At 39.0% G+C, this 24,243-nt stretch overlaps 1 protein-coding gene across 1 annotated transcript; it reads left to right on the plus strand.

The window, feature by feature from the left end:
- The first annotated feature begins 1,865 nt into the window (after positions 1 to 1,865).
- LOC120537489 (tripartite motif-containing protein 16-like) lies at positions 1,866 to 23,686 on the plus strand. The gene is made up of 8 exons (XM_039766464.1): positions 1,866 to 2,450; positions 7,153 to 7,248; positions 8,529 to 8,762; positions 11,436 to 11,595; positions 14,142 to 14,207; positions 16,357 to 16,419; positions 19,134 to 19,199; positions 22,273 to 23,686. The coding sequence occupies exons 1-8, from the start codon at positions 1,872 to 1,874 to the stop codon at positions 22,800 to 22,802; spliced, it is 1,794 nt and encodes a 597-aa protein (XP_039622398.1). The 5' UTR covers positions 1,866 to 1,871; the 3' UTR covers positions 22,803 to 23,686.
- Positions 23,687 to 24,243: the final 557 nt, after the last annotated feature.

Consider the following 24,243-nt stretch of genomic DNA (forward strand, 5'->3'; position numbering starts at 1 on the left):
AGTATGAAGCAGGAACATTCACGTGTGTTCAATTAGATTAACAGAGTGTCCCTATTATTCTTACATAAAGTAACAACAATTTGTTCTGCAAATACATTTTTAAATAGCATGGCTCCTGATTCATTATTGGCTGACACATGCTCAGGGACCATACTCTAAAAACATGAAAACAGAGTAACATCAATGTGTGACAAAATAAGGGAATAATAAATAACATTACTTTGAAAAAAGTAAAACATGGAAAGTTAACCAAAAGGAACACAATATAAAATTGGAACTATGAGGCGCAAGGTAGGAAGCAACAGTGGATGGGATATTAGCACAAAAGCACATTCACTCTCAAGGTAATGGAATAGTATAAATAAAATGTAGAGATAAGATAACCAATACTAGAGAAAGTCCTGTAAGGTTTTTTGAAGTGCATTGTCTTTAAGATGTAGTCAGCTGGTCAATCAGTCTGTTAGTCCACATATCTGGTCATAAAACTCTTTTATAGAGTGTTGAATTTAAGCATAAGTTTATATTCCCATTCTCTCTGCTCCTGTTGGGTCTTGAAATTACCCATAAGCACAGTGACCCTCAGATCCTTTATGCTGTGACCCTTACTTTTAAAGTGTGCTGTCACTGGAAGATCAATACTGTTCTGATTAATATGAAATCTATGTGAGCTCATTCACTGGCGCAGTGTCTTAAGATGTGCAGGAGAGCTGGGAAAAGATGGGCCTCTAATTTTGGGAGAGAACGTGAACTCCTTGGCTGTAAATTATAGTAGCAAGCAAGAATAGTCCTTATCAAACAAATAAGATAGACATAGTGGGGTTTGACACCCTCTAACTAAGAATTATTAGTGGAATCATTTAGAGACAGGACTAGAACAATGGAATGCTAGGAGTCAGATGAGGATGAATACTGACTTGTGTCAGTAGAAGAATTGTAATAAAGTTGATTTTAGTTGTTTGCTCATTGTTCCATCTGAGATGAGTCTGTGCGTGCCATACAATAAAGCTTAATTCTGCGGTCTCTAAGTGCCTTGTTTGGGGGCTGAGGGTGCCCCTGCTGTGTCAGCCTGCTTCAACAAGAGTCACCCACTAACCTGTACACAGGAAGAACTTGCAGACTCCAGAGTGCACCTCAGGTGGGCCTAAGATCCAGTTGGTTGACGGCAGCAATACTAACTCTTCCATGTTTTGATAAATGTAGAGTTTTTACTTCATTTTAGACATACTGTATACATTCTAGCAGGCTTTGCATTGTCTGCTTGGTGACAGTTCTTCAGTTTTCAGGCTGACAGGCAAGCGATCTTTTGCTTTTGCAATTAAATGATGAAATAGAAATGAAACGGTAAAGTGTCAAAATTTAATATGTCTGAGAATAGCCTACCCACACCACATCCTGCTTCGAGGCAGACATTTGACTGAAGTGCTAATCCAAAGATAAAGAGATAAGAAAGCCGGGGGCCACAGTTTTTTGCTTGAATTTTACATTATGTTACATTTATGCATTTAGGATTTGCTTTTATTCAAAACAATTACCTTTAACAAATTATTTGATCATGTAGACTGAGGTCACTTTCCTCAGATTTCACAGACTCTCCTAAATTGTTGACTATCTTTTTCTTTCTTTTGATTCTTTATTCTGACTGCTTTCTTCATCTGAGTATCGGCTTGGTGAGCCCCAGTAGAGGCACTGTCACTTTGTGTTCATTATTTGCATTTCCTCATTTTTCATTTATTTTTGGTTTCTAGAGAGTAAGTCTTTCAGAATACCGATGATGCTTCCACATTCCTGACAGACCGGTTTGCACACATTCATTCCAGTTTGACTAGAAAGCTTTATTTATACTCTCACCTAAGTATTTCCTGCTTTCTACCATGGCTGAAGTTGTGCTGGGCCACATTTGTGAAGACCAGATTATATGCTCAATATGCCTGGAAATTTTTACTCGGCCTGTCTCTACCCCGTGTGGCCATAGCTTTTGCACGGCATGCATTGAGGAATTCTGGAATCGGAGAGAGTACTACACGTGCCCTCTGTGTGAGAAGGTATTTGAGAAAAAGCCTGAATTGTGTGTAAACAGAGTGCTGGCTGAAATTATTGACAACTTCAAGGAGACCTCACTGATTAGTTCTCAGGAGAAGTATGCCGGTCCTGGAGAAATTGAGTGTGATTTCTGCATCCAAAGACGATTCAGAGCTGTGAAATCCTGCCTGACCTGCCTTGCCTCTTATTGTGAGGCTCATGTTAGGCCCCACTATGAAGGAGCTGCGTGGAAAAGTCACAAACTCGTGAATCCAAGTAAAAACTTGCAAAAAGAACTTTGCCCCAAGCATCAGAAAGCCATGGAGCTCTTCTGCCAAACGGATCAGGAGTACATCTGCTTATTGTGCATGATGGATGAGCACAAGACCCATGATGCTGTCACACTGGACACCAAAAGAGCAGAGATGCAGGTGAGAAATAAAATGGTGCGCTGAGAGCTACAACTGGCTTGCGAGTTTATTAGGAATTCTAGCTTTGCTGCTGCTTTGTTGCTAATTTCAGTAAAATACAGTAGACGAGTCCAGCCGAGCATGTCTGTATCTACCCCATTTGGGCCTATGCACAACCTTCACCCTTTTCTGGTCACAAGGGGTGTTTTTGTTGGTAAATTTTAATGGTATGTGGAGCCGGAGCAGCACCAGGATTTAAAAAGAAAAGGGTGTACCTAAATTTGTCATGAGTGGGCCTAATGTTATCTTTATTACTGTTAAATATATATTCATTTAAAAAATATTAGAACTCCAGTCATACCAATTTAAATACCATTATTTATTTATTTATTTTTGCATGTCGAGTTTTAATGTCTTTTTTAAACCTAGTACAGTAATTTAAATGGTGAAGATAAAATGACTTCCTAAGACATACCAGCCCATCGTAAGGCAAGAACGACCAAATGATATCCTTTATAAGTTTGACCAGTATAGTATTATAAAACAACAAAAAAGTCCAATTACCTTTCGGCCATTCCTTGTAATTTGTGTATGAATACCTGGTATATGAGTTTCCACTCTCCAGATACATGAGTGAATCTGTCCTCAACTAGATTATTACAAAATTGCCCAGATCGTATTTTTTGATACTCTGCAATCCACCCACACACTGTTATCTGTTGTATCAATGAGCCACAAAGCTGCATGCCATTCTGTTGTTATACAATTTGAGATCTTTAACATCAATTGAGTGGTGCGTGGATGTCAGGCAAATTCGTGACCTGGCCGATTCTTTGACATTTGCTGGCTGGGAGGTTGTAGATATTTTCAGAACAATCAGTAGTTGCATTGGTTTCCATTTACGATTGGAGCATCAGCGTTCCTTATTCCTTTCGCTAATAAAGCCTAAGACATTTCTCAAGACATCATTCACATTTCCATCCAGTAATACCTAGCCCAGCAGTAACTAGTAATGGGTGAGTTGTTCTTTCTGAATGACTATGTTTAATGATTCATGTGAATCGATTCAGTGGAGCTCAACGAGAGTGTTAAAGTAAATTCAGCGAGTTACTACTTCATAGCCTCCTGCAATCATCGCATGTTTTGAGTGGCTGTGATTGGCAACATTTGAAACTTTGTTAAGCAGACATGTCCTGTATAATCACCATCGATATATGCACTTTCCGATTTCTTAAGAGTTAAAAGAACTTTACTAGTGATAAAGTTAACTCTAGTGACTTTGCTGTATAAGTTTATAATCAACTGATATTTTAATCAAGGGAGACGTATATTAAAATGCATGTATGCAGTATAGGCTCATTATTTTATTTAAAAAAAAAATAACATTCAAAAAGCTAAACTATAGGGTGGGCCATTGAGGAAAGTGGGTGGCAGACCCAATAGTGGTGTCACCCCTCATGTACAGTATGCAGATGGTACCTCAAAACTGGCTGACTTAGGTGGCGGACCCTGTTTTTTTAAAATGTGGAGTTTCATTTACAAAGATATCACACCTCTCATTCTTTGCCTCAGTACTGGAAAGGAGAGTCTACGTAATTGATGAAAAACCGCAGACCAACTCTTTATCCATGCCTAAAAACTTGGAAGGGTGGGTAGGGGTCACAGAAGTTTGGCAATCCTGCCTATGCATATTTTGTAGATCTTAAAAAGACTTAGGATTGTGTCCCTCATGGTGTCTCGTAAAGAATATGGGCTTTTGGCGTCACAACTGTGTGCAGAGTGCGAGAGGCCATCACATTGTTTACCTGTCATTATGTTCAGTCTGTTGAAGTTTGAAGATTGTGCAAATGATGTTACACTCTCCATTGTGGTCTGGAGTAGTTGGAAGTTGGGTGTGATGCAGCCAGAATCAGAATCAATACCATCAATTAGAGGTCATGGTTATCTCCCTGTTCCTCCAAGTATGGGGTGAACAGCTGCCTCACGTAGAGGAGCTGAAGCATTCTGGGATTTTGTTCATGAGTGATGGTTGAGGTGATCAGGAGATTAACTAAGAAACCAAAGCCACAGCTGGAGATTTGTGAATATTGACAAGTGGGGGTCCAAGTCCTCTAAAAGTTCATGATCCCGTTTTGTTTTGATTTTTTTTAACTGAATAGACATTTTTTGTTATGTTTCTCCCACTCTATAGGGAATGTTCATTTAACCAGAATTCAAATTTTGTAACAGCTTTTGACATGTATTGAACGCCATTAATATATTGTTGCTTTGTTTTTTGACATCATATTTGTTTCTCATGGATGTCACCATCTTAGAGCTGTTGTTGCAGCATTAGTAGGGTAGTGAAGCAGATACTGTACACGTGATGATACATTAGCTGCATGAAGGGATAAAAGGGCATCATCTTTGTATCGTCTCTATCCTAGATTGGGGATACGTCCTTAAGGAAACACTCCACTCAAAAATATTTTTTTATATATTACTTATCCAATGTACAGTAGTTTGTAACGATGACTGAGAAACATTTTTAAACTCATGTTTTCATGAGGAACAGAGATAATACATTTTCTTATAGAATAGGTGTCTATGATGACCAGCACTCGACAGCAGCAAACAATGCCAAAACGTTCTTGAGAAAAATCCCACGTCACTCGTGTCACACAATGCAGATGTCAAGTCGTCCAGTCTTAAGCTCACAATATCCCAAACACACTCTTGTGAATGAACATGGAATGTGCTCAGACATGAAGAAGCATTTGAATCATAGACTTTACATTTAGATTCATGCCATAACTGGAGTACCATGGGATTATTAATCAGCAGACTGTGAAACTGCACCAGGGAATTGACTTTCTGCTCATTGATGCACCATGGATATTGTAAGACGTTAGGGGTCACTGTCGCCCCTTAAACCCAACACACAGATTCACAGATACAGGGTAAAAGCAAGAAGAAGATCTTTTAATTATTTTTTCTTCTTCAAAGTGCATTTTAAGCACTACAGCCACCATACACAAATAAACCAGTAATAAACCAATACAATATTCTCCTCCACACCTCCCAGCAAGCTCTGTCCTACTCCTCCCGACTCCGGCTCACCTTCTGGGTCTTCAGCAGTCCTTTATATAGTGCCCGACCCGGAAGTGCTTCTGTTCTTCCTTCCACGTGACTTGCCAGCACTTCCGGGTCAGATGCAGAACTCAAATTCTTTAGTCAGCCCGGAAGTACTTTGGGGCTCCAGTCCACGTGATCCATTAGTACTTCCAGGCAATAGGGAAAGCATGACTCCCCCGGTCCTTCGACAGCTCCCCCTGGTGGCACCCATGGCACCCAAAAGGACTGTGAAACCAAACTCCAAGTCCCAGGATGCCCTGCGGGAATCCGGGGCACTGCTATATTCCAGGGGAGCTGCCGTCTAACGCCTTGGGGGAGGCAGTGTCCATAGGTAGCTGCCTTCCTCCATCTTTTCCTTCTTGGGGCATCCTGGCCTGGTTGAGCTTCTGGTCGTCCATCACAATATACACAAGTCCAAGACATATTCTCTTCCTGATAAGGTTTTCACTTGCTTTACTTTAACTTGTAACCTTTAGTGTTACACGTCTCTCAGTGCAAACTTTTTGTTGATATCGTTTAAAAAATAATGGTAGGCAATGAATAAACTGTTACTGAGCTGAAACCCTGAGCAATGAATGAAGCAGGAGGCAATTCTCGGTTCAAATGCTTGTTCATGTCTGAGTACGGTCCATTTTAATTCACAATAGCACTTTCTAGAAGTGAGTGATTGATTGATTGATTGATTGATTGATTAAATTAAATGTGTTTTGCCCATTGTAAGTGTATGACTGGATGACTTCACATGTGGATTACATAACACAAATAATGTAAGATTTTCCATGGACCTTTTGGCCTTGTCTTCTGTTTTTAGGAATCTATTCTATCGGAACATTTGTTATCTCAGTTCTGCATGAAAACATTAGGTTAAGAACTTTTCTTGATCATAGCTACAAACTACATTGGGTAGGAAACATATAAAAAAATAACATTTTGGAGTGAAGTATTCCTTTAATAATACTTAATACTTCAATTTCATTTTTTTTCTGCCAATAACTGTTTGACTATGGATTTTGGACTTTGATTTTGGATCTTGATTTGGGCTTTCGAAGTTTGTTGATCTACTTTCAAATGTGTCTCATTTCATGGTCTTTCTCAATGAAAGCCTGCTTCCCTGTTATTTATATTTGTATAAGCTTGCTGTTTTCCAGTTAGTCTTAATTTCCACCATTACTAATAGTCATGACCTCTGGGCCTGAAAAATGTGCTGATGGAATCAATTTTTCAAAATGAAAATCCTGCATGGTGTTACTGGGGTCATTCTCGGTTAGAAAGCAAGAATTTTGACCATACATGAGGTCTTCAGGCTAGAACATAATAACTGAGATGGGTTGGAAATCTCTAGACAACAGGAGTGCTACTGGGACAAAGACTCAGTGGACAACCCAAAACACTTTGGAAGGTTATTATATTGTGTCTTGGTTGGAAACATTTGGGGAAGAGTTAGGGAGGTCAAACCTGTTCATCTCAGAGAGTTTCCATCATGGCCACTGCTTCCAGAACAAGTTTTGTCTCACTGCAACTGGATGAAGGATACAGAAAATGTATAGACAAATTAATCATTCACACAATCAACTGTATAAAAAATACTAATCTTATGGTTTTCTCTAAGTGTCAGATTGAGACAACACAGGAAAAAATCCTGCAGCGAATTCAAGAAAGACAGAAGAAAATAGAGGAGCTGAAGCAAGTGATGCTGAAGATCAAGGTTAGTTTACATGATCAGTTCTCAATGAGTGGTGCCCACTCTTTCATGTTGTAATGTTACATTTGGAAAGACAAGGCAAGCACATCTCAATGAAACCTTATCTTAGATCGACTTTTATCCAAAGTCACTTACAAATCACAAATGCATAGGACTGGCAGTCAAAATGATTTGACCAAACTCACGAAGTGTGCCAGTGGTGGGAATTGTGACAACAAACCCCATACTTTTCAGTCTTAAATTAAATCTTAAATTACTATGCTTGCCAGGTTGTAAGTTATTTAAGACAATGAGCTTAGCAGCGTGGGTGGTATGGTGACACATCAGTTAGCAGTGCTGTCTCACAGCTCTGCACTTTGCATGTGAGTCCCCTCCTGTTCGCATGGGTTTTCCACTGGGAGCTTGGGCTTCCCCCTGTCTCCAAAGATGAGCTTCTTTGTTGGACTGGTGATCCTAAATTGGCCCATTGCATGTGTGGATCTTGTGATGGATTTACACCACATTCAGGACTGATTTTTTGGCCTTGTGCCGAAGGATGCTGGGATTGACTCCAGCTCTCTTCTTCCCAGACTTGGAAATCTCATATAATTTTAAATAACTAAGTAGCATAAGGTGCATTGACTCATAAAAAATTCTGGGAATTCTGTTTGCTCTTTGGACCTGGAAAAGGTGTGATCTAATAAATTCATGCAGCACTTACTTGAGAAATAACAGATTAGACAACATGTGAATCTATACAGTTCTACTACTGCTGTTTCTATGACAAAACACAATTGACTTTCAATGTGTGCCACTGTGTGACATGATTGTTGACTATAAAAGGTAAATGTGTAATTATGTAGGACAAACTCTAATGGTTGCTTCTACTTCACACCAAAATAGTAGTGGCACAGCAGTGCGGTGCCTAGTGCTGCTGACTCAGAGCTTCAGGGCTGGTTGGCAGGCATGTTGTCCTTCTGACTGTGTGTGGGATTTTTATCCAGATACTTTTATCGGTGACTTTAAAGGGTCTGAATACTTTCTAATTGCTGGAATGTTAAACAAATGTGAACAATACCTGTGATGTCTCAGTATAGCTGAATGTTGGATAAGAAATATCGTAGTGGTTTAGTGGCTACAACTGATGCATTACAACTCCAGTAACCAGAGTTTGTTTTCTCAACTGATTACTATGTAAGCTGACATATTGAGGTTAAGGCTTTGGGTCCAAGAGGGTCTAGTAATGAAAGAAACTCAAATACAGACTATTTTCTACATGTTTACGTGTTTCTTTGTTTCCACAGAAATTTGCAGGTACAGAAATTTGGGAAAGTGAGAAGATTTTTACTGAGTTAATCTCTAGTATTGAGAAATCTTGCGACAGATTCACTGCGCTCATCAGAGATCAGGAAAGGACTGTGCTAAAAAAGACAGAGGAACTCATGCATCAATATGAAGCTGAAATCAATGAGATGAAAAAGAAAAAATTAGAGCTGGCAGATATTTTAAAGACAGACAATCATCTCCATTTTCTGAAGGTACCAATGCTACTTTGAAATAAAGAATGTGTTTCTCAGACTCCACCCTGGGTGACTGCCTATATTGCCTTAGAGTTCTGGTCCTTCAAGGTACGCAGATGAGACAGGGATTGAAGCTCAGAGATACGTTAGGCTTGTAATGTGGAGGTGAGTGAAGACAAGGACTGAATTGTGAAGAGACAGAGAGGCCACAGACTGACAGAGATGGGTATGTCATGTTGTGCTTTGGTGGGCATTTGGCTGCTACACTTTAGTGATCCAATAATTTCTAGTAAACATTTGCACTTGTAACTTGTGTAACATATCCCACAATCACTCACTTCTTCTTATTCCTTCAGTTCCTCTCTCCTTCCCCTTTGCACCTCCATCGCTCTAAAGAAGAAGAAAAAGGAGAAGAAAAAGACATTACACTTACACAATCCTTTTCCACTACTCCAAGCACTTTACATTGAGAGTAAGGAGCCACTTAAACCAGCACCAATGTGCAGCATCCACCTGGATAACAGCCATTTTGCACCAGTATGCTCACCACACATTAGCTATTAGTTGTTGAAGGGATGAGAGAGACAGTCATTAGGGACAGGTGGCCAGAATGACCAGGCTGTGGTAGACAATTTAATCTGGACATATGAAGGATACCCAAAGAACGGCACCAGATGGCAACATGTGTCCCCAACATTGCAGTGGGTCATAGGGATCCACACACAGACCACAGGCCCCCTGCTGACCTCACCACCACCTCTTCCAGCAGCAGCTCAAACTTTTCCTATATTATCTCTCATCCAAGTACTGGGAGAAACCCAAACATACTTAGTTTCAGGTGGATTACCTGCCCTCAAGTGCTGTTGGTATGGCTCCTACTCCTGATGTCTATATGACAGTCTCCACTCACCTTCCCTTGTCTTTTCCAAGCTTCTCAAAAGAGTGCTTGCCCCCATATCTGATGTGCTTCTGTTGGTTCAGACTCTAGCCCAGCCTCCACTGAAGGAGCAATCTGCAGGCCACTACAGTACTCATCACATGATAAGGAAACAGTTAAAATTGTGAATGTAATTTCCTTTCCCAAAAACTTTTGATTTTCTGTTTACTCAACCAAACATGATACTTGCCAGTGATGAAAAGGCCCAAACTAAGTAGATTTTTCAGCACTGTGATATTTCTTCTGTGGTGGGCTGCCGCTCTGCCCGGGGTTTGTTTCCTGCCCTGTGTTGGCTGGGATTGGCTCTGGAAGACCCCCGTGACCCTGTAGTTAGGATATAGCGGGTTGGATGATGGATGGATGGTATTTCTTGGGTGAACATTTAATAACCCTTCACTTAAGATGGTGATTACATCAGTCCACATATGGGTTAGATGAGCAAAGCAAGTGTTCTGAAGTCTCGGCCATAGGTCCATCATAATAGTTTGCTGTATTGGAGACTGCTTGCTTGATTTTTCTCCCTATTGCTGTTAACGTATATCTATAGTGATCGAGGATCAGATTTACTACTAATTATTTTTATGTTTTTAATTTTTTTTAACCAGCTGTGGATGGTCCAGGATGTGCTTGCTTAGTAGGCCTTATGTAGTCATTATCAAACAGTTCTCACTCAGACTATCCTTATCCATTTTGCCCTGTGGTGGGTGAAAATGAGCAAACTGCAGAGCAGCCTTAAAGATGTCCGTCACAGGAAGAGTCACTCATTCAGTGCAGAAAATAATAAAGAAATCAGCTTTTACATTATAATAAAAATAGCTAAAACTAGCTAAGTTCGGGAGATGTTACTGTAAGAGCTCACCTGGGGTCAAACCTCAGTTCTTGCTCATGAGAAGTGTCCAGTAACTGTGAGGTTGGAGTCATTGTTATTTGTAAGAACTGTGCTGTTACCACCCTGTCATCAATTGACATGACACTATATTGCTTCAGAAAGCAAAGTGCATACAATCTGATGAAAGAAATAACTTCATTAAAGGCAAGAACTGGGTTTTAGTTGCAAAAGTAAGTGGTGGAGAATAGAGCAGCTCCATAGTCATCCTCCAGGATGGCACATTTTGACCCATGATCAAAGACAGACCACAGCTAGTGCAGTCCTCTTCCTGTCCTTATGCCCAGAGAAGATTCTGGGTGGCTGATGCTGGAATTGGAAAGAATGGGAAATAGTTAAATTGAATTATCGTTTTGCTAGACTAAGTGCTTTATGGATCCTGCGGCCAAAGTATCAGCCATGGTCATTGTAGTGTAGGTAAATTGCCTGGAAATATTCTTGAAAATAATTCTAAATACACCTGTGAAAGGGAGAAGGCAACTAAACTGACACGAAGCAAGGCATGAGGTGAACATCCACATTAAAAGGTAAAAAGGGTCAAAATATGACATGGGATAACTTTCTGAAGACAGGATAAACTGAATTTTGGTCAAAATAAGACCTTAAGGCCTAAGCCAAAGGGCACTATATAGTCCCCCTAAACACACATGTGCCACACCTCATGTGGTTGAGTCATAAGCCATTTTGATATGTACCTTGAAAAACAGTTGGAGCCGGGGGCAGTTTGAATGTGGACATACTGCATAATGGGGCGAGACAAACGGAACAATAAAATAGCATGAATAAACAAAAGGCATCCCCAAAATCATTCTTAATTCTTTTAGCAGTGTTAAACTAATACATATTGTTCACGTATTATTTATTGCAGAACTGTACAACTCTTTGTATCCCTGATGAAGACAAAAAACTTTCCAACATTTCTATGTGTATGACATCCCCATCCACGGCTTTACGCAAGGAACTTTCTGAACTTAAAAATTACGCAAAGGAACCCTTCAACTTAGAATTCATACAAATTATTCAGACAGGTCAGTTTAAACTCTATCTCTTTTTATAAATATTATTCTGCCATATGGTGGCAGAATGGTTTGTACGCAGCACACATTAAGTGTGCTGGGTTTGAATCCCACGTCTGTTGTATTTTGCATATTCTTCATCTGATTTTTGGTCTGGCTACCCTGTTTTCCCTCAAACATCCTTAAAGACATGCAGGTTAGTTGAACTGGCAGCTCTGAACTGGCTGTGAGTAAAGTGCACATTGCAGACTTCACGTAAGGGTATTTGCATATATTTCGTACTCACCATATAGAAATCACAACGCTTCTTCTCCACGGTCCCCCCATTTCAGGGCACTTTAATATTTGGAACATAGCATGGACAGGTCTATTAAAGCTGTCATATTCAGAACTTTGTGACATATTCCTTGCATGCAATGAATATCTGAAGTCTGTGATTCATTGACATGGACAAGTGCTACTCTGGTGATACTCTGCCAAGCCTCTAATAGATCTATCTTCAGCCCCTGTTTGTTTCGGGGGCTTGATCCCTTAAGTGTTCTCTTCAGCATGTGGAAGTCATGCTCAGTTGGATTTTAATCATGTGACTGCCTTGGCCATTCAAGAATATTTTAGCTTTGAAAAACTCCTGTGTTGCTTTTGCATTATGTTTGGTATAATTATCATGGATGAAGTGGAGTCCAATCAGTTTGGAGACATTTAGTAGAACTTGAGCAGATTACATGTTTCTGTACACTTCAGTATCCATTGTGAGACTGCCGTAAGCAGCTCCATCATCAGTGAAGAGTAGTGCGTCAGTACCTGTGGCAGACATATATGCCCAAGCCATAACACACACAGCACTATGTTTAAAAGCTGAGGTGGTATGCTTTGGATCTTGGGCAGTTCTGATACAGGTTTATCTTTGTCTTGTCTGGCCACAAGTCCTTTCTACAGAAGACTGCAATCTTTTTGAAATACATTTTTGGAAACTGTAATCTTGTTTTTGTGGCTAACTAGTAGTTTGCATCTTGCAGCAATAGAAATGCCTCGGTATTTCTATGTGGGTAGCTGTCTCTGACACATCCGTATCTGCCTCCTGAAGACTGTTTCTGATCCGTCAGGCAGCCATTAGGGGCTTTTTCTTTACCTTAGTGAGGATTCTTCTCTCTTCATCAGTGGAGGTCATCCTTGGCCTTTACAATTACTAAGCCCACCATTGCATTCTTCCTTCTTAATGATATTCCAGACAGATGATTCAAATAATCCTAAGGGGTGATCAATGTTCCTAATTCTTGTTATTCAGCCTAATAATGGCTACTTCGACTTCGGCAGAGCTTTTGACCTCATGTTGAACAATAGCAACTATAGACTCCAAAGGGTAGAAGCACACCTTGGTGTCTTATTAATGCATTGAATAAGCAATGAAACACACCTTAGTTAAAACAAACGCCTGTGATGCTGAATGTCCTAAACATTATGTTGCCCTGAAGTGGCGGGATTAAGTAGAAAAAATGTTCTACATGGTGAGACCAAAATGTATGCAAATATTCTTAAATGGAAATCTGCAATGTGCACTTTAATTGCGTCTAAATTGTTTGATTTGTAATTTTAAACTGTGGAGCAGAGGGGTAAATCAAGGAAAAAATGTGTCTTTGTCCCAAATATTACGGAGGGTCCTGTATTTTCTTTAGACACGTTTCCAAAGGCTCATGTAACTGCTTAAGATATTTCATGGTTTTCTTGATGCTTGCCTCATATGTAGAATCCATGTTTGGGTTTGAACACCATTAAATAAGTCACAATGACATTGCAGTTGCAGATGGGAGAAGGCCCAATTTGTCATAAAGATGGCAAGACGTTGTCTTGAGTGTTATTTCTGAAAATTTGCTTCAATAGATTAGATCTACGCAAAATGGAGTCACTTGTGCACTACAATACATGCAAAATACACCTGCCATTAAGTGATGACAATGTTAAATTTGACTTGAAAACTTTGACTGATAAAATTGCACTGCTTGTAGCAGAATATCAAACAACAAGACATAAGCAGAAAGACCTAAAGCTACCGGAATGTGGAGAAAAAGACTCGGAGCAGGCAGTGTACTCGTTGAGTGGTTGAGGTTAGGTGAGGTGAGCTAATTTTTTAATCTTTAAACTAATTAGAAATCAAATTGTCGTGAGTTATTTTAGGTCATAAATCTGCAGTGAAAGTATCTGCGACTTGAGAGTCAATAAAAAGCTATCCACTCAGCAGGTAGATTAATTCACCCGGCATGAAATCAGGTCTCCAGGGTTGTTGATTTTTTTACACCATAAGGGTTTTGAAAGACTCAAATTAGCAGCTAAGTTCAGAAATGGAGAATCAGATAAATAAGTCAATTACATTTTAAGCTGACTGAAATCACTGTAGTGTTAAATTTTCATGCCTCCATCCTTTGCCTATTTTGATCATTAAAAGTTTCTGAAAACAACTCAGTTCATCAAAGAGATATAGTGACAAGATGGCAGAACCTTTATTCCATAAGATTTCATCAAGGAAAACTAATGTCTGATTTGTATTTTGTTTCCCATTACAGGGTCCGAGGATGAACCACATAACCATAGATCTACAGAGCCAAAAACCACCGAAGAAATAAAGAAGTGTAAGGCATTTTTTCTAGCAAAGATATCAGGTCATCTGTCCTGTACATTCGTACCTCCACCATTAAATAAAAGCTCGATTCAAAAATAAAATTTTTTGATGTTATATACTCCATGTACTTTGAAGTGACAGCTGAGAAAAATGTTTAACTTCCTGTTTTTCATGCTAAATGGAAATAATAGCATTAATAATTAAATTCATTTATATAGCACTTTTCTAACCTACTCAGAGTGCTAAAAACAAAGTGAGAAACCATTGCAACCACCACCAATGTGTACCATCAACCAGGATAATGTGACGGCTGCCATTCTTGTGCCAATACGTTCCCCACACATTAGCAATTAGGTGGAGAAGGGCTGACATAGATTAGGGGTTGATTAGGGGACCAGGATGATGAGGCTGCGGTAGGCAATTTAGCTAGGACATCAAGAAACACCCTACTCTTTTCATAACAACCCCAGGGATCATTAATGACCACAGAAATTCAGGACCCCAGTAATATGTCTCATCGGAAGGACAGTGCCAGTTAATACAACACTGTGTCTCCGTCACTGCATTGGGATCCACATACAGACTGCACCTGATACCCCCGATGGCATCACCAAAACCTCTTCTAGCTGCAACTCAAGCTTTCTTAGATTGTTTCTCATCCAAGTACTGGCTGTGTCCAAACACACGTAGGTTCTGAAAAAGGATTACGATAGAATACGAGCCAAAACTGACCAATGCTATGTATGATTTGAAAAACATCAGAAACAAAAATGATCTCAGGTTACTCGTGTTGCTAAATCCACGTTTATTTATCAGCTGTATGCTCAAAACGTGCAAAACACATGGCTCTTGAATCGAAGATCTGCTTCACCCCTCATTCGTTGGTTTCAATTCAAAAAAGGCAATACCATGAGGCTTTCATTTTCTATTTATGATATGTTCTGGTCTTTCCAGAAGTATACATTTAACAATATTTTAGCAAAAAAACCCAACTTTAAACTTTTTGAGGATATGACTGAATAAATGACATGTGTATTATGTGACATGAGTAACATGAGACTTTTTTTTCTTTATTCCATGATAGTTTTCACATTATTTGCATTTGTACAACATTGCTCATCTCTGCCTTCTATTAGATCATAAACTCTTTTCTCTTCATTCTGCATGAAAACATAAGAATACATTTTTCTTGGCCATCACCACAAACTACATGAGGTAAGTAGCATATAAAAAATATCACTTTTGGGTGGAGTAAACCATTATGAGCAACCATTCAGAAGAATGAAGTAGAACGATTTAAGGAATAAATGGAGTTTTATTAACCTATGGGTCCTTAAAGATGCAGCAGTGTGGCTATCGAACACTGATGTCATCCACAAAATAAATGGTCAGATTTAGTAACTGCATAATGAACTTCATTTTGTGATCAGATATTTATTTGAGTTTAATAAATGCAAGAATGAAACAAACAACTGTAACTAATGTTGATGGAATAATAGATAAACTTCCTACCAGTGAAAGGGAAGACATGTTAATGTGGGGATCAAGGAAAGAGAGAGATGAGGGAAGACAAAGAAGGGGGGATCTTCTCCAAAACATGTGCATATAAAGAACAATGATGATCAGGATGGATCAGTGGCCAGCCTTTCAGCAGTCCCATATGTTTAAGATGTAGACAATGCACAAATCTGAAATGAGAAGGGCTTTTGATTGGGTTTTTCAGAAGAAGATAAAATGTTTTTATAAATGGATTGAGTGGAGGAGTATGGGATATTGTACTGCCAAATTGAGTGCAGACTTTAAGGTGTTAAGGGTACTTGACACAAAGCACCACACTACCTGATAACTGTTGATATACAGTATATTTTTGTGGAAAGAGGATATGAAACAATCAGAAGCTGGTAGGGTGGAATAGGAGGAGAAAATTTAAGTAATTCAAATTTCGAGAGAATAGATCACAGCCTGAGGTATACATGGATGTCTCTTTAATCAGTTCCTGTTCTAATTCAGCAGAAGTCTACAGAATCTTTCTTTCTATGTATTTTGATTGTTAAAGTGTTAAATTTCCTGACTAAATGACAACCATCTGCAAAACTGAATTGAACTTGCATTAAGCACATGTTGAATAAGCAGGAATTGCTGTCATTTTCTCTTTACAGGTAAACAAGAACTGGGTGCCCAGCACATTTCAGATTTTAAGACTGCAGATAAGATCAAAAAGAGTAAGACATTTCTTTCATTGTAAACTATTTTTTGAACTCACTTTGTTCGGAACTTTTGTTTCCTTTTTCTACTTTGATGCCAAACATTCTGTATTTGTGGTCTGGTTGTTTTCTTAACTTATTTGAATCTTTATTTCTTGATAATGATGGATTAAATTGTGTTTGTATACTCTGGTTTGCTTTGTTTAGCTACAAACTGATTTTTGTACTTTCATTAAGAGTGCAATGCAACTTGTAAGGTTAAGCATTCGATTAGTTAAATAAAGAAATGTCAAGAAAAATCATTTAGACTCCCTGAAAGTGAAGAGTGGGGGCTTACTGTGTTCGGTAATAAGCAGCATTGAGGGGCTGTAAGATTTCTGTAATTATTAATTATATGTGCTAATTAATTATATCTCTCTATTATAAAAGGAAATCCTGGGATGAGACTTCCGCGGAGATAATTTCAACTCCCGCGAGAGATAATTTCAGGTCCAGTGAGATGAGACTTTTTGCCAAGAGATTTTTGACAAGTCCTGCCCCCCTCTCAAACATTTACAACCATGCCCACGGTCCAATCACTTCTCATTTGTGTCAATGCTATTGTTAGACACAGTTCCTGCGCTCTCAGCTCCAAGCGGGGTCGGAAATAAAAGACAAAGAGTAGAAGACAAAGTAGAACGTCATAAAGAGATTCAAAAACGTTGGCACAATACACATGCAGAGCAAGTTACAGATTTTGAAAGTACTAAAGTTCGAAAATCTCAAAAACTTATAATGAAAATCGAATTAACGCTAACAAATGGAAATTATTACTCTGTGAAATAACAGAACAGCGAAAAGAGATTGAATATATGGACATAGGTGATATGACAGAAGTAGACATAGATATTGTTTGGCCTTAAACTTTAAGTTGGAGACTTCTAGATCATCTAATTCGTGTTGCCATCAGGGAAAATTAGTGTTTCTTCCCAATGAAGAGGCGTATCTGCGAGAATGAAAAGATTTGTTGTTTGGTGAAAGTGAAATCCACATACACGAGCGGCAGAGACGTGAAGTGGCTGGTGCATAGCGCAGGCCGGGGGGTTGGCGAATGAAGCAAGCAGGGAGCAAAGCCCCGTAGTTTATAATATTACAAGCAAAATACCCGCGCTTCGCAGCGGAGTAGTGTGTTAAAGAAGTTATGAAAAAGAAAAGGAAACATTTTAAAAATAACGTAACATAATTGTCAATGTAATTGTTTTGTGACTGTTATGAGTGTTGCTGTCATCAAGGATTTGATTATCATTATTTCTTTCAATCAGGTTCGTATTTGGAGGATGTGTTGTGTTCAAGTTACATTCCGTGTTTGTCAACCGTTGTAAAGATAACAGGTTTCATTCATCGAAGTGTTCACTACCCAAATCGGTACTCGTGAATCTAAGATGTTTAACAGGCATTCCCGGTATTAAGTTCTGGATTTGCCTGCGAATATTTAGCGGCGGCGTGTCTATGAACTTAATTTAAACTTAAGCTTTACACCTTGCTTTCCTATTGATATGTCTACAAAGGCTTGTTCTGCTTCAGAGGGTTGTTCCTCTCTTACTGCATCAATAAACAGCTCGTCTTCCTCTTTATCTGAGACATCACACACTGCATGCATGGGTTTACCTTTCCCAGTCCTGCAAACTTTAGCGAAGTGGTTCAATTTACCACATTTTTTACACTGTCTTCCTTTAGCGGGACATTGACTTTTTCCACCATGTGCTTTGTTTCCACAGTAGCTGCACTTTTGAATATGCTTGTATGCATCACTCGGTTCATATTCTTTTGCTGCCGTCTCAATTGTGTAATGCGTTTTTTGTTCAGCGCTCTTTGGAGTTCTTGCTTGTTGTCTGCGTACTGTGTTCACAGTCCGTTCACGTGAGCCCGCTCGGAGTACATGCATCGAAGGTTCTCAGCTGTGCTTGTGCTACCTCATGTGATCTTGCGATGTCCACAGCTTTATTTAATGTTAGCTCAGACCCGGCACTTAAAAGTTTCTCTCATACTTTTACTGACTTTGTGCCAAACACTATTCTATCCCTGACCATCTCATCTTCATTTGCATAAGCACAGTCCTTCACCAGCAATTTTAACTCCCAGCGGCGCGTCTATTGGATTGCTACTAACGGACGGCCTTATATGGGCAGGCACTCAATTACGTGGGAGGCGTGGTGATGGGGGACGCAATTCCACCTCACACGGCGACCGAGCTGCATGCTATGGCCATATATATGTACGTAAGTAGGATTCAGTTATGACCGTTACGCGTAGAATTTCAAAATGAAACCTGCTTAACCTTAAATAACCTGTAAGGAATAAGCCTGCCAAATTTTAGCCTTCTACCTACACGGGAAGTTGGAGAATTAGTGAAGAGTCAGTCAGTCAGTCAGCGAAGGCTTTGCCTTTTATTAGTATAGATGAAATAATATTTATTATTAAAAGAAACATTCTTAATCTATGAATAACATGCTTTGGATAGTTTCAGTAGCCGAATCATTAAGGTGTCCACCCCTAATAATCCTGGAAAACATATGGGAGTGTGTCAAGTAAAAAAAAAATCACATGGTCAATAATGTATTTTTTATTCTGTATTGTTTCAATTGCTCACTGTAATTTAAAGAAGGTGTGGTAACAGCAACCCCCTTGAATCCTAATCTGTATTCTGATCTGAAACAAGAGAGAATGGATTGATTGGCATGTTTGCTCTTTAGGGACAGAAGATGAATTGGAGAGTGTGCAGCCACCAGAGCCCAAGAACAGAGATGACTTCTTGAAGTGTATGACTTTTACTTATTTCTGTATAACGTTTTTCTTGGAGTTAATATCAAGATGTATATTTTCTGCATGGATTACATGTTTAGATTAACAGGAAGAACCAGTTAGGTGGCATTTTTGGAGCCCTTTCAATTCAGGAGTTGACTAAAAGATTCATGTGGATTACACCATGGATGTGTGAAAATTAACCAATCTAATGATATTCAGATAGCATTTCTTGTTTTCCAGTGTTGTTGGTATTAATATTTGTACATTCAATGGTTATTAGAACATTAGAACAATCTAGATAAGTATGGAGGAATATTTCGGACAAAATTAATTAAATAAATAAATGCGCAAATAAATAAAAGTACTGTGAAATGTGAGCATAAATAAATAAACGTATCATGAAATGAATCCTTAATAAATAAATGTATCATGAAATGAAGCCTTAATAAATAAATGTATCATGAAATGAGAGCATAAATAAATAAATGTGTCACGAAATATGTTTTTCGATGCTTATTTATTTATTTCATTTTGTCCGTAACATTCCTGCAAACCGTCATGAAATACGACTTGAAATAAAACTGTCACTTTCACTCGTCAAAGTTGAGAGGGTGGGCTCTAACACGCCCTCTAGTTACTGATTGGTGAATCTTTAGCACAAGAATTAATTAGAAAAATGCTTACTACGGCCGATGAATTGGATTCTGCCGAAGATATTACGTATTTCAGAGAGAGAATTGAAGATTTATCGGAAGAAATTACAATGTTGGCGGCCCTTTAGACTCGATATAGATGAAACTATTTTTGAAATTATCGAAGAACAGGTGGAACGGACTCTACTACACTCCAGTTCAGGTGACACAGTTCCCTGCTCTGGACGTCCATCCTTTGACATTCCAGCTGAGTCAATAGAACACCTTCTGTTTTGCGGTTTAAAAGTACGACAGATTGCAGATCTATATGGTGTATCGGAGAAGACGATCACAAGGTGAATGAGCCAGTTTGATATACGGTAAGCTGCAACGGCTGTATTAGTTTAGGTACTTTGACATGGAATGCCCAAAGCAGCTCCAACTAATATTTTGAAATGAACAACTTTGCCATCAGAGCTGTAGAGTTGTTTGAAAAAGTAGCTGCGAATATGCAACTGACTTTATACTCGTAAAACAAGGGTCAAATAACTCAGTTCAAAATATTAGTTGGAGGTACTTTGGGCATTCCATGTCAAAGTACCTAAAGTACTGCATCACCTGAACTGGAGTGTAGTAGAGTCCATTCCACCTGTTCTTTGATAATTTCAAAAATAGTTTCATCTATATCGGAGTCTAAAAGGGCCGCCAACATTGTAATTTCTTCCGATAAATCTTCAATTCTCTCTCTGAAATACGTAATATGTTCGGCAGAATCCATTTCATCGCAGTAGTAAGCATTTTTCTAATTAATTCTTGTGCTATCGATTCACCAATCAGTAACTAGAGGGCGTGTTAGAGCCCACCCTCTCAACTTTGACGAGTGAAAGTGACAGTTTTATTTCAAGTCGTATTTCATGACGGTTTGCAGGAATGTTACGGACAAAATGAAATAAATAAATAAGCAACGAAAAACATATTTCGTGACACATTTATTTATTTATGCTCTCATTTCATGACATATTTATTTATTTAGGCTCTCATTTCATGACACATTTATTTATTTATGCTCACATTTCACAGTACTTTTATTTATTTAATTTTGTCCGAAATATTCCTCCATAAACACGGTACAATCAATCAATCAATCAACATTTATTTATATAGCACATATTCATACAAAAAAATGTAGCTCAAAGTGCTTTACAAAATGAATAGAGAAATAGAAGACACAATAAAAGATAAACATAAGTCAACATTAATTAACATAGAATAAGAGTAAGGTCCGATGGCCAGGGTGGACAGAAAAACAAAAAACTCCAAAGGCTGGAGAAAAAAATAAAATCTGTAGGGGTTCCAGACCAAGAGACCGCCCAGTCCCCTCTGGGCAATCTACCTAACATAAGTCAAACAGTCCTCTTTGTATTTAGGGTTTTCAACACCCTAGTACTACAATCATATTTAGTTAATTCTTCTAAAGTAGCATCAAGTCGAGTTTTGGAGGTCCCTAAAGTCCTACTGTCTGCCACCCTACTTATTCCCGCTTATTCCAAGTGTCTATGGTTCTCTGTGTGAAGGAAAAGCTTCTAATGTTTGTGCGAAATTTACTTTTAACAAGTTTCTAACTGTGTCCCTGTGTTCTTGATGAACCCATTTTGAAGTTGCAGTCTCAATCCACTGGTCTAATTCCCTTCATCATTTTAAACACTTCAATCATGTTCATATCTTGGTTTTTGTTCACATTAAATATGTTGACTCAGTCAACAAATTAATGAATTGGTTCATATCTTAGCTTTTGTATCTTAATTTAGTTCCGTGTATAAATGTCACAATTTAGTTTGAATTTTGGCTGTTTAGTCTGTTGTTCCCCTTGATATTTGCTTATAAATTCTGTCAATCGGTTTAGATCACAGCTTTATATATAATTCAATTTTTTGTTATTTATTCTTATTTTTACGAGTTTACAATTTCTATGGTCCAGTTGTCCAGTTTATTTTATGTTCCAATTCTTGCCTATGTTAACAGCTTCCAGGTTGGACTATCTGGATTCTTTCTTCACAGTTCAGTTTTTGTCTATTCCCAAATGGAATGGTCTCCTCTTGTTTGTCTAACTTCTCATATTATGTTCTAATTATATAATTCCATTTACAGTTTTCTTAAAAAAAAGTAGAGGAGACCAATAGCAGAAACAAAACAGAAAAGAAAAGGCCATCTGAACATAGCAGTTACAAACAATAAAAACTGCTGAAGCCATGGGGAGTTTTATTGGACACTGGAATGTGGGCCAACTCCCCTGTCTGAACAATGTATTTTGGCAAACAAATTAAAAGATATATAGTATTTTGCATTGTGCATTAATTATATTTAATCTATATACATATTATTACACATATTCGAGCACAACACAGAATGAATGACCTATTTTCTAAGACTCTACTTCATTTTTTTTATTAACTAGATTTATGCCATCTTAAAATGGACACGAAGACTGCACACAGAAGGCTTTGCATATCTGATGATAACAAAAAAGCAACACTGAAGGGAAATGGACTGCCATGCTCTGATCACCCTGAGAGTTTTGACTGCTATTGTCAAGTGCTTTGCCAAGAAGGCCTTTATGGTGGTCGCTTTTACTGGGAGGTGGAGTGGAGTGGGGAAGAAACAACTATTGGTGTTGCCTACAAAAGCATCCAAAGGAAAGGAAATGATGGTGAATGCGCCCTTGGGTTCAACAACACGTCATGGAGTTTATTCTATTCTGATTCCTGTTACTCTGCCTGGCACAATAATAGAGTAACTCCAGTAACTGCTAACCGTTGCTCCAGGATAGGGGTGTATCTGGACTGGCCAGATGGCACCCTGTCATTTTACAGTGTCTCAAAAACAATGACACTTCTACACACCTTCAAAACAAACTATACTGAACCACTATACCCGGCATTTGGAGTTGGGAGCAGCATAGAAATCTGTTCATTGAAAGACGAATGAGCAGTAATCAATCATAAGGAAAGACATTGTGTCATTGATGTTGAACTTTGACAAAACTTGGAAAATCTGTTGAAATGTATGGGAAACAATTATATAAGGTGGTGATATCTACTGGGAAGGATTAAGCAAAACAATCTTTAAGATGCAAGAGAGATAAAGTGAACTTATTCATATGTGGAAGTGCTTTCTGTGGTGTCCTAATTTTACTTGCCTTGTGTATATATAATTACTTCTCTAATTAGAGTTTTCGCTGTTTATTTGTTGTATATACTATTATACTCAGTGGCCACTTCAATAGGCACCTGCTTGTTAATGCCAAAAGCCTGCTCATTCAAACAGCCAGTCTCATGGCTTCATCTCAGCATACATGCATTTATGGTCAAGAGATTTAGCTGTTGTTTGATCAAACATTACAATGGCCAAAGTCCAGTGGCTTGACTGCTACCAGAAGTAGTGGTTCTAGTAGTAGACTTTAGTGGCATTACAGTATGTGGGTAAAAACACGTTGATACTGAAAGAGAGCAGAGAAGCTATCAACACAGATGCTCAAATTATGGCCCACTAAAGCAGTGGTGTGTGGAAGGGCATCTTTGAACACACAACACACCTGACCTTACAGTGAATGGGCTGCTGCAGCAGAAAAAGATCATGCTGGGTTAGATGTGTTGCCCAGTCTGTGCAACTTCAATTACAGATAGGCTTAACTTTTTTAAATACAGCCTAACAGATGTTATTTTGACCCACCTTAACTCAACTGATAGACCCTCATTAGAACACTAGAATATTAGAAAAAATCTGATGAGAACAAGCAATCCATCCATTATCCAACCCGCCATATCCTAACTACAGGGTCATGGGGGTCTGCTGGAGCCAATCCCAGCCAAAACAGGGCGCAAGGCAGGAAATAAACCCCGGGTAGGGTGACAGCCCACCGCAGGGCACACACACACACACCAAGAAGCTTGTCTTTGGACTATGGGAGGTGTGAAATACGACGGCCCGGACACACACAGGCGGACACCATTTTAATCATCACCCCACGTTTATTTAATATATTTACAAAAGTCAAGTGCACCGCCACCAAACCCCCAGTCTCCCCAAAGTCAAAAAGTCACTGTCCACACACACAAACAGTCGGGCCTCTCCTCGCCTCCTCTGCCACGACCTTGTCCTCCTCCTCACCCAACTCCAGCCTTGATTGAAGGGCGGCGGCTCCTTGCCGACCGCACCCAGCCACCTGTGACAGAGGAAACCGAAACACCCGGAGGAAACCCACGCAGACACGGGCAGTACATGCAAATTCCACGCAGGGAGGACTCGGGAAGCGAACCTGGGTCTCCTAACTGTGAGGCAGCTGCGCCACCCACTGCGCCACCGTGCTGACCAAACTCTAAAATCATATCCACCTAATTCTTCTAAAACAACAACAAATCGAGTTTTG

The sequence above is a fragment of the Polypterus senegalus genome, chromosome 10, assembly GCF_016835505.1.
Source record: "Polypterus senegalus isolate Bchr_013 chromosome 10, ASM1683550v1, whole genome shotgun sequence".
In the NCBI taxonomy this organism is placed as follows: domain Eukaryota; kingdom Metazoa; phylum Chordata; class Cladistia; order Polypteriformes; family Polypteridae; genus Polypterus; species Polypterus senegalus.